The following is an 11164-nucleotide window of genomic DNA, read 5'->3' on the forward strand; positions in this document are numbered from 1 at the left end:
TAGTGGTAGTATCCTGACCTACGTGTACGTGCTTTGTCTTTCTTCCCTTGCTGTAGCCTTGTCCCCTTCACAGCATTGACTTCAGGGAGCACCAGTGCAAGCCGGCCAAGATGGCACTGTTTCCACCAAATAGAGGTCAGCCGATGTACATGTATACAGTATACACACAAGTACACAGTCATGCCCATGCACACATGCACCCATGCATACGCAAACACATACCCTCCCCTCCTCCTCCCCCCCCCCCCTGAATGCCCTGCTATTAGGCCATGGTAAAAAATATAGTTGATTCTCAGGTCATGAGCCTGTGAAAATCGGTGCGAGCGAGTGATTTGTTATTTTATTTCCCACAATTTTGTTATTTCCAAAGATAGGGTCACACATATGTACATGGTCATGACGTCACATGTTCAAAATAATTCAGGCCAGGAAGTAGAAAAATACCGGTATTTTACTACTCCCTGATTCATGCCTTTCGCATTGACCGTTTTCATGCGCGCATGCATAGAAATAATAATAAATCGTCGGTGCGCGCGTACTTGAGAATCAAAGATAATTTTACCATGGCCTTACCACAGTAGGTACCATGATGACCTCACTGGTACCATAGTCACTCATCTGGTCCTACTGACTGGTCCACGTCGACTCCATGTATGGTCACGCGTGGGTAGCATTGCAATATGCGTGTGATAATTGTTATATCGTGAACACAGCATTCTGCCAGGACATTCTCACTACCTTTAATGAACTGAATGGTGTAATCATACTCTGACATAGTCACCGCCCACCTTTGTAGTCGAGAAGCAGCCATACCACTGACAGAAGATGACGGACCAAAGATCTTCAACAACGGCTTGTGATCTGTGCGCAGTGTAAAACGTCGTCCGTAGATGTATTGATGCAGCCGACGCACCGCAAAGACAATGGCTAGCGCTTCGCGCTCTATCTGGCTGTAGTGGGACTCTGCCTTGGACAAAGCTCTAGAGACAAACACAACTGGACGAGAAGAACCATCTGGATAGACATGAAGCAAGCTAGCACCTATACCGTACGGGGATGCATCACATTCCACAACCACCGGCAGTGTGACATCATAATGAGCAGCAATCGGATGGGCTGCCAAACACTGCTTAATAGCCACAAATGCACTCGCACATCCTGCTGACCACAGAAATTCAACATCTTTTTGCAACAGATGATTCAGAGGGTGCAACATGGTAGAGCAGTTGGGGATGAAACGCCCGTAAAAGTTCACTAAACCCAAGAACGAGCGTAATGAACTTACATCAGCTGGCTGAGGTGCATTGACGATGGCGTCGATCTTGCTACCATCGGGCTTCAGTCCGGCTTCGGAGACGATGAAGCCCAAGTAGCTGACCTCACTGCGGCGCAGCATACATTTGTCTCGCCCCAGGCGGAGACCTGCTGCCGCGAAGCGCTTCAGGACTTCCCCGAGGCGCTGGTCGTGCTCCTGTGCAGAGCAACCACAAATCAGTATATCGTCAAAATACACTACCACTCCGGGGATGCCTTGGAGAACCTGCTCAATGGTGCGCTGCCAGATGGCGGGAGCGCTGCTCACTCCAAACGGCAACCGGGTGTATGCGTACAGGCCTCGGTGCGTTGCGATCACACACAGCTTCTTGCTGGCGTCGTCCAATCGGAGTTGTGCATACGCCTGGCTGAGGTCTAGCTTCGAGAATGTCTTTCCACCAGAGAGTTGGGCAAGAAGATCAGTCGGGTTTGGTATCGGGTGCTGATTGGCCTCAATGTGCTTATTCAGCGTCACCTTGAAATCGGCACAGAGTCGGATGGTGTCGTTCTTCTTGCGCACCACGACAACCGGAGACGCCCAATTAGCTTGCTGTACTGGCTCGATGATGCCTTCACGTTCCAGTCTATCCAATTCGGCATCCACCTTCTCGCGCATGGCATACGGGACTGGTCTTGCAGAGCAACATTTCGGCTGTGGGTCGCCCTGAAGGCGGATGGATGCAGTGTGCCCTGTGACAGTGCCTAGCCCTGCCTCGAATACAGACGGATATTCGGACAGCACAGCAGCACATGCATGGATCGAGCCAAACAATTCTGCCCAGTTCAGCTTAACTTCCCTCAGCCAGTTGCGACCAAACAGGGGACGATTCCCTCCCTCAACAATGATCAGGCGCTGTTGGCAGCGCTGGGCTTCATACGTGACATCTACAACTGCTTCGCCTACGACAGGTAGAGGGGTACCCCCAAACGCAAATAACGAGACACTAGAGGGCTGGAGGGGAATATCAGACCAGGATTCCTTCCATAAGGACATGGGCATGATGGACAGCTGGGCCCCCGTATCGACTTCCATGCGGCATGGTTTTCCGCACAACTCAACGGGCACAAATACACTGGTGTTCTTGTCACCTACAGCTCCAATTGAGTATGCCCCAAATAGTGGACTACTAACATCTGTCGTACTGAAAGACAACGGGTTATGACTATCTGATGCACTCACAGTATTTGTGGCCATCGGACTATCTGACGCACTCACGGTGTGTGTGTCTGCGACGCGACTCCTGCAACAGATAGCTAAGTGACCCTTCTTCCTGCATCGTGTGCACGTTTGGTCTCGCGCCGGGCATGATGGTGAACGGGCGTAGTGACCTGGCCTGTTGCACCTGAAACAAAGACGCTCAGAGACACGAGCGGAAAGAACAGCAGAATCATTAGCAGTAGTACCAGAACCACCACGGTGTGGCGCGGATGTTGCAAACGTCTTACGTCCAGATGCTGAGACAGCGTGGATAGGTTCATTCGACATAGCTGATGCTTGTTGTCTGGTTGCTTCGAACACCCTACCCAGATCCAAACAATTTGCCAAAGTTAGATTCTCCTTCTCGAGCAGCTTTCTTTTCAAATCTGCGTTCGGCACACAAGCAACAATCTGATCACGTATCATATCATCCGCGTCATGAAAATCACACATGCGAGCCTGGTGACGTAACCTTACTGTGAACTGCGTCATGGACTCACCGGCTTCGAATGTCATCGATCGAAACACGTGACGCTCAAAACTGGTGTTCGGCTTTGCTTCGAAATGTTTGTTCAGAACACGGATACATTTCTTGAATTCGTCGTCGTCCCGTGGAGGTGAGTCGGCAGCGGGATCAGGTAGATCGAGGTAAAGATCTTGAACGCCAGGACCTGCATAATGCAGGAGCATGTTCATTAGCCGGTCGGCGTCGGTTATGTCCTTCGAGGCTGCCAGGTATTGGAAAGAACGCAGCCATTTCTTCCACCTCGTGGAAACCTCACTCGCTGTGCCAGTTGTCTGAAAGACTCGTAGCTTGTGGCTCTCTCCCTCAAGCGGCATGATCTACGGCGAGGTAGCTGAACAATTAGGTTTATCTTCGTCGCCAATGTTATATCGTGAACACACGAGGTCGAACCTCTTCTATACACTCACGAGGTCGAACCTCTCGTTCACACTCAGCTCACAACGATAACCAGTTTGTGGAACAGTGATAATTAGAATGAACCAATTACGTGGAGCATGCGCCAATAAGAACAAGGAGCCAGCAGGGCAAGAGAGAAGAAGAGAACAGGGCTAGAGAGACGTAAGTCGACGTGTGCTTCATGTACTCACTATGTAATGAATTACTAACCATTGAAGCATTATGTCAACCACATTCAAAATGACAAGTGTTCCAAATATTCAAAACTCTCAGTGAGTGAGAACGTCTCAAGAAAAGATACAGAAGTGTAATGCAATGAAACTACCTCAATGAATAACTGATACTCTGTTTACTGTGATATACAACAATAATACAAGATGACTTGTAGATTTGGTTTCTGATTTCAGGGACAGGGTGTAATTCATGATCCTACTGATTTCAGGGACAGGGGGTAGTAATTCATGACCCTACTAAAGACTTCTGTTGACTGTGATTGTGATTGTGTATTGTTGCAGGTGCATGTGACCTGGTGTGCTCGGGAGACCCGACGGAGCGGGAAGACCAGCGTGACGATGTGCGCTACGTGGGAGAGGTTGAGGATGGCACACCATGCAATCACTCACTGGGACAGGACATCTGCATTGCTGGACAGTGCGTGGTAAGATATTATTACCCAGCATTTGTGATACAGCTTCGGCACCGGGGACTGTCAGGGACTGAGTCTCTGGACTACTGTAATTTCACAAATGTTCAGTGTACTTTTATTTTCGGTACTTTCGGTGCGTCTGTTTCATACCTAAAATTTCAAGACAACGAACAAACACTAACACACATAATCCAATAGGGAATTGCTTCTCTGTACCGAAACTTTCTGTTCACCTAACCTAGCCTGTTGCCCTCATACCGAAAATATTGAGCACCGAAAATTTCTGAAATTAGAGTATTTATTATATTGGCTGAGTAGAACCTGTGGTAGCTGCTACCTGCTACCTCTATCCACCGCAAGGGCGAGGATTTTGAGCGCATTGAAGATAGGTGTACCGGGTATGTACAGCCTGTGGACATGGTGCATGGTAACTTATACTGTCACTAGACGTGGTGCATAGGTATACAGCCATTGGATATGGTGCTCATGTACTGTCAGTGTACATTCTGTACTGTCATTGTACATGCTGTATTGTCACTGGACATCCTGCTGTACTGTTCAGGCTATTGGCTGTGATCAGCAGCTGAGCTCCACGCGCAGGTTTGATCGGTGCATGGTCTGCGGTGGCAATGGCACGTCCTGCACGGCGGTGTCCGGTGGGGCGCACATCAACATGAAGAAGTCCCAGTCGCGCTACAAGAATATCCAGAATCACGGTAAGACCTAGCTGTTGAAGAATGTGTCTGGGATACATGTAATGACCTGCATTCCATACAGTCAGACCTCGCTTATCTGCACACATCCGTTTTCCACAAAAAATCCAGACAGGCGAGGGAACCAGATAACCGAACACCGGGTTATGTTGGATGCATCACGTATGCTGTAAATCTGTAACCGGCCATTTTCTTCCGGGTGGCGAGGGATCTGGATAAAAGAGGACTGGATAAGCGAGGTCTGACTGTATACCCCTCTCACTGTCTCAGCCTCTACTATAACTTGAGATCATGTTGCTTGTGTGGCGAGTTAGGTCGACTGGACAGTGCACGCGGTGGGAGTTTGAAAGTCTCTGTCAAGTCCTTAAAAAGTCGCCTGGAGTAAGAAACTCGAATTCTGTTGCATGTATAGTTTGCCAGACAGCAAAGATACCCATATTGTGATTTGAACGCAACCAAGTACTGCATGAACTGAATGGGCACACTGAGGACAGGGCTGTGCCCGGCTGATAATCCTGGAAGGGTAACAGCTCGACACATCTATCATTTCATTAATTTTCCAGTCTTCTAATCCTACACGTATTTCTTCTCTCAGTTTACGAGAGTCTGCAGATGTTACCAATCGGGACGGTTAACGTTATCTTCAAGGAAACCAGTTCTCCCAAGGACGATGACTTCGTGTTGGGTGAGCATCTTCTTTACTGTTCACGCATGCAAAATGCCAGCAAAACAACGAAGGAGTGTCTTCGTGATCTATCCATGTAGCACGCCACAGAGCAACTCCGAGCAGCAGAGCTTGTGGCTGGTAATGGCAAAGTACAGTTCACTGGCTGTTCGGCTGGACGTTCAGTTCACCGGCTCTTCTGAGCAGGAAAAGTAGGCTACTGCAAAGCGAAGCAGCCATATTGGACTGTCTGCTTAGCGCAGACTTGCACGGGACGACCTGATCATTGTCATAATTATGTACAAAGACACTGCTATCTTGTGGCCGTTGAAAAGCGTAACGTGGGTGCCATAATTATGATCTCCTCCCCATCCTCCCCATCCTGACTATCCTCCTCCTCCTGTTCCTCCCATTCTCCTCCTCACCATCTCTTCAACTCAAATGTAGTTGGCAGACTAACAGACTATCCCCATTGTTGCGGCTTTGTCTGTGTTTCTGAGCAGAGGCGGTCAGCAACCGTACGCACGCAGAACTCATTGCCCTTCACCAGCGACCACCACGTCATTCCTGCCGCTGGTTCCACGGCGCTGGCACTCGCATGAGCCTCTGTGTGGATGGCGCTGGTCGACAGACTCTGCACATCGTCGGACCGTTGCGTGAGCCCGTCATGCTCAAGGTAATTCAGTTCGGCGAATGGTCTTGCACGATGGCTTGGTGTGAGGTTGATAAGCCCACTGTGCATAGCCAAATATGGCATGTATTAGCAGTGCATGCGAGTATGCTGGAAGCAGAAGAATGCACTGTTGAAACCCTGTGCACAACCATGCTGGGTAGGCTGTTACTGGTACAAACGGTGTCAAGGCACAATGGGCTTATCCAAGACCATCAGTTTCACAAGTGCACGCAACAAGTACAGTTAGTAATGCTGACCTGCATTCATCAAGTACTAAACATATAACTATGTGCTTGAGTGAAACTGCTGCGTTTCTCTCCGGCCCTTCTGTTCTCCTGCTGTGAATTGTCTAGATTCGCATGCCGAAAAAGCTCCGCAAGCGCATTTCCGTGACATACGTCTTCCACGGCGCCAGTGTGGTGCTGGAGTGCCGTGAGCGTTACTTCTGGAAAGACGAGGAGCCAGGTCCGTGCTCCAAGCAATGCGGGCAAGGTGGGTGAAGCCGAGCCTTCCAGAAAAGCAGTGCAGTCAGGGCTGTTGGAATACCAGATAGCTGTATACAGCCTACAGTGGTTTGATACTTAGAAGTGCTCATCTCAGCACGGCTGGTCAGTGTGTGTGTTTTATGAGACACTATTCCCTGTATACAGTCAGTGCAAGAACTGTTTGGATTCGCCTTGATTCACAGTGTGTGCCAGAACCATTGCCTCTCCAGGATCCTGGTGTGTTGTCCGCTAACTGGCTTGTGTTTGTACATGGCTGTTTTTTTGTGTGTGCACGTGCGTGCGTGTGCGTGTGTGCAGGTCTGCAGGTAGTGTCTACACATTGCGTACAGGACTGCGGTGCCTGGTCCAAGCCAGTCAAGAGTAGCAAGTGCTTCCCACAGCCACGGCCCAATGTCACGTTCAAACTGTGCAACACACACCCGTGCAAGCCCAGGTACACACAACCTTGTGCATAAATCTAGACTCGGCTCTACAGTCAGGCTTGTGTGCATGTATGTAGACAGCACGGTTTGAGAATCTGGTCCATTCCGGAAAGTGTGCAGAATACTTTTGAAGCACACTGTAGAGCATGTGCAGCACAGTTTGTAACTTTGTGAGCCATGCGTGTGCCTGCTACTCATAGAGAATGCTAGTTTGAGAATCTGTGTGCTCCTAGTGAGGAAGTGCTCGGAAATGTATCTTGTCTAGGACTCCTTGATCTTGCATGAACTGTCGCATGTTGTTTTAGGGATGATCGTCCAAGAGTCCTACAATATTCAACTACCTCAAACTAATGGATATATCACAGAGTTGTTTGCTTTTTGTACCAATGTCCATGATAGATGGGTTTGTTGATCCGATTTCATACAGGTGGACAGCCTTGCGGCAGATGCCGTGCAATGCAACCTGCGGTGGAGGTTGGGAGCGTTACAACGTCCTGTGCAGGCAGAGGATCTCGGGCAGCATTGACCGCACAGTACCGCCGGGCAGCTGCCCATCGCGCAAGAAGCCGAGTGACATAGTCGCTTGCAACGTCCATAACTGCATTGGTTCATGGGTGGTTGACAAATGGACTGAGGTAATTGTCTGTGCTCCAGGACTAAAAAGCTTCCTTTTCACAAAAAATCACAGCTGTTAGTAATTGTGATCGATTTGCAGCAGATTGGGCAGTATCACACTTGTTTTCAGTCTCAACGTAGCTGGAATATTGCTGTGTTGATGAACAAATGAGCGTGGCTCTCTCCGCTAATTCCATTCCACTGTTACCTGTACATACAGCAAGTACAAGATTACTCACTACTCACTACTCACTACTCACTAGTCAGTGCACTTGTGCCTGTACTTGTACAGTGCGAGATGGCGGAGAGAAACTGCGGACAGGGCGTGCGCCGTCCCATCGTGCGATGCGTGAACTTCGGCAATGGCCGACCATTTTCTGACGTGCAGTGTGGCCCACTGCCCAGCAATCTGCAAGCACAGGTCTGCTTCGGACCGCCGTGCGATAATCTACACGAGACACCACGATGGAGGGTAGCATCGATCTGGACGGATGTAAGTACTTTGAAACTTCTGAAACCACTTGCTGTGCTGGTAGGGCTGGTGTGTGGTAGTTGGGTGTGTGTGTCTTTAGGAAGGCATGCTGCTTGTCATGTCCGCATATAGTCGCACCAGGGAAATCTCTGTGTTCTGTCTGATTTGTTGGTCTGTCTGATTGTCTGATTTGTTGGTCTGTCTATGTGGTTGTTTGTCTGTATGTATGTATATCTGTCTGTATATATGTCTGTCTGTCTGTCTGTGTGCCTGTCTGTCTGTCTGTCTGTCTGTCTGTCTGTCTGTCTGTCTGTCTGTCTGTCTGTCTGTCTGTGTGCCTGTCTGCTTGTCTGTATGCATGTGCAGTAGTATCTGTTTGTGTATCTGTCCCTGTCACTGCTTCACTATTACATTGTACTCTTTCTGTTGACTTCTCTCCTCCGCATGCCTGCCGTCTCCGCTACATGACTGTACTCTTTCTGTTGACTTCTCTCCTCCGCATGCCTGCCGTCTCCGCTACATGACTGTACTCTTTCTGTTGACTTCTCCGCATGCCTGCCCTCTGTGCAGTGTGATGCTGACTGTGGACGCGGACACCAGACACGCAACATCACCTGCATGCATCACAACGGTGTACTGGGACTACCAGACAGGGCGTGCACCTATCACAAGCCCAGCAGCATACGCGGCTGCATCGGCACTAACTGCAGTAAGTCACCACCACCAAGTGTACATCTATTCTCTACACTATAGAGTGGTGTTCACATCTTTGTCACGTGACTTCTTTTGTGTAGAAAGTGATCACGGCTTGCAGACTGTGGAACCAACATGGCCGACGTCATGTGACCCTGGATGTAGGGGTTGACTGGAGTTGGAACCAGCATGGTCGACATGTGACCATAGATGCAGTAGGCCGCAGTAACACCGATCAAGTCGTGTCAGGCTTTTGTTGCTGAAAGCGGCTTGTGCTTCATGGAGAACGTACAGGCAACGATTTATTTTAGCGATGGAAGAATTCAACTGCACGTGCAGTACACTCGAGATTCGAAGCACGTCCTAACATTAGCGAGTTTGACCCATTGGCTAAATTTGCTAGAATTTCTGTGTCTTTGGGGGCCACAATCCAGTATTCAGCCGTTTCAATTAAAACGTGAGGGCTTCTCAGACTGAATTGCCTTGATGAAGAATTTCACGTTTATTGCGGAAAATCACCGAGGCCACTCCGAAACAAGCGTCTACTGCAAGGTAGTCTTCCTGTTTCTGGTGTTCATGCAGGTCCTAATGAGTGTCGAGACACCATGGGAACACTGTGTGCTGAGGCGTTCAAGAAAGGCCGCTGCACCAGCAACTACTGGAGTACCCAGTGCTGCAGGACGTGCGGACGGCTGAAAACCTCGCCGCCGTTGACTTGAACGGGAAAGCGACTGCGACCATCCATCTTTCTCATTCACAATGCATAGATAGCAATTTGCCGTCCTCGTCAAGAATGGACCTAACTCCTTGTCATTTGCAAAACTAATGAGAATAATAACTAACACTAGCTGCTTTCCCAAATTGATTAACCCAGCTAACACTGTGCTAATGTTCAAAATTGATAACTGATCTTCTTAAGTGTTAATTTGCACCATCCTGGTCTTGACAGTGGAGGATAAAAATAGCGGCATTCAGAAATAACGACCCACGAATGTGTACCTTTATAATCATCCAGCCATTATAATCATTGAACAAGATCCCGGATCACTTGACACAGCTCATATAGTGCATTATTTGCATGCGCATTGTTTGCATGACCTTGAAATATCTTGGGACTCAGTGGGCACATTGAAAAAAGACTCCACATATTGTGTCTGTCGTCCACCACAATATTATCATAAAGCCATGGTACTACTAACTATTTTTTAAGATAAAACATCTACTTCGAAGTAAGAAAGTTACCATATGTAATTTTCGATTCATTTTTTAACTAAAATCACATTGCAAATTACCTATGTGCATCAAGATATTCACAGATACTCTCATTGACATGACTGCACGGTGGAGACAACTAGGTGTGGTGAGGTTAACCAGCCTGCTGGTGGATACAATTAGGGGTGGGGTGTGAGGGGTTAACCAGCCTGCTCAGGGTAGACTCAGCAATCCCATCAAGCTGGGTTTCAGCAGAAAATAAAATGCCTGAACATTTTCTGTAGGGGAGAAGGATACAGGACCTGTGTGGAGAGGGGAGGGATGGTGCTCAGCTGGTGGGTGCTGATTTTGAGGGCGAGAGGGAAATGGTGCTTGCGAGTGGGAGAAAGGAGGCGGAATGGCACTGGCGGGTGTTTATTTTGAGTGCTGTGGACAAGCACCAACAGTAAAGTGTGCCATGATGCGGCCAACAATGGGTTTCTTGCACATGTAGCAGAAGTGCTGCTGGCATGCCCAGCAGCAGATGTGGTTGTTGTTCTCGCGCTTCAAGTTGTCACGCCGGCACCTTGGACAACGTATTATGTTCTGCTTGGCGTTCGGGTCATTTCCGGCATCCTCCTGGAACTGACGTAAGCCCTGACAAGCATGACAAACACAATTATCCCAGAAATCAACGCCGTGATGTGAAGGCACCGACCGAATTTGGATTTTCGGCATCCTGCCAGAACTGAAGGAAGCCCTGACAAATACGGCAGACACTCCTCTGTGGCCTTCTCATGATTCGTGGATTTCAACCGCACCCAGCTGCACCAAGTCCTTGTGTAGCCTATATCCCTGAAGATGCCCTTTTGGGTGCAAATTCGGAAAGAATTTGAAGTTTTTTGGAGAGGCTCGGAGATGTTAAAAAAAAATATTTTGTGTAGCCAAGGACTTGGTGCTGCTGTGTGCGGTAGAAATTCAAATCATAAAAATATGTACTTGCAAGATTGTCCAATAATAGTTATTTACGTGCAACAATGTTGCGGTACGATTGAAGGGTCCTTTTGTACGGTGTACAGATGCACGTACTCCCATAGGTGTGTGCATACCCGGTTGGGTGTTCATTGCGTGTGAT

General features: G+C 48.7%; 2 protein-coding genes across 3 annotated transcripts in view; one reads left to right on the forward strand and one right to left on the reverse strand.

Annotated features, from left to right (window-relative positions):
• The window catches only part of LOC135818195 (A disintegrin and metalloproteinase with thrombospondin motifs 18-like), a 34284-nt gene extending 24095 nt beyond the window's left edge, over positions 1-10189 (forward strand). The window contains exons 13-23 of the mRNA XM_065331547.1: positions 57-135; positions 3950-4092; positions 4643-4796; positions 5389-5478; positions 5961-6133; positions 6484-6622; positions 6934-7069; positions 7486-7693; positions 7966-8166; positions 8716-8854; positions 9421-10189. Coding sequence (XP_065187619.1) covers positions 57-135; positions 3950-4092; positions 4643-4796; positions 5389-5478; positions 5961-6133; positions 6484-6622; positions 6934-7069; positions 7486-7693; positions 7966-8166; positions 8716-8854; positions 9421-9557 — 1599 coding nt within the window. The 3' untranslated portion in view covers positions 9558-10189. The remainder of the gene's footprint in view (positions 1-56; positions 136-3949; positions 4093-4642; positions 4797-5388; positions 5479-5960; positions 6134-6483; positions 6623-6933; positions 7070-7485; positions 7694-7965; positions 8167-8715; positions 8855-9420) is intronic.
• The window catches only part of LOC135818205 (E3 ubiquitin-protein ligase RNF14-like), a 31335-nt gene continuing 29895 nt past the window's right edge, over positions 9725-11164 (reverse strand). For both annotated transcript variants that reach the window (XM_065331558.1, XM_065331566.1), the window contains exon 12: positions 9725-10686. In XM_065331558.1, coding sequence (XP_065187630.1) covers positions 10465-10686 — 222 coding nt within the window. In that variant the 3' untranslated portion in view covers positions 9725-10464. The remainder of the gene's footprint in view (positions 10687-11164) is intronic.

Source organism: Sycon ciliatum, chromosome 1 (assembly GCF_964019385.1).
Source record: "Sycon ciliatum chromosome 1, ocSycCili1.1, whole genome shotgun sequence".
In the NCBI taxonomy this organism is placed as follows: Eukaryota; Metazoa; Porifera; class Calcarea; order Leucosolenida; family Sycettidae; genus Sycon; species Sycon ciliatum.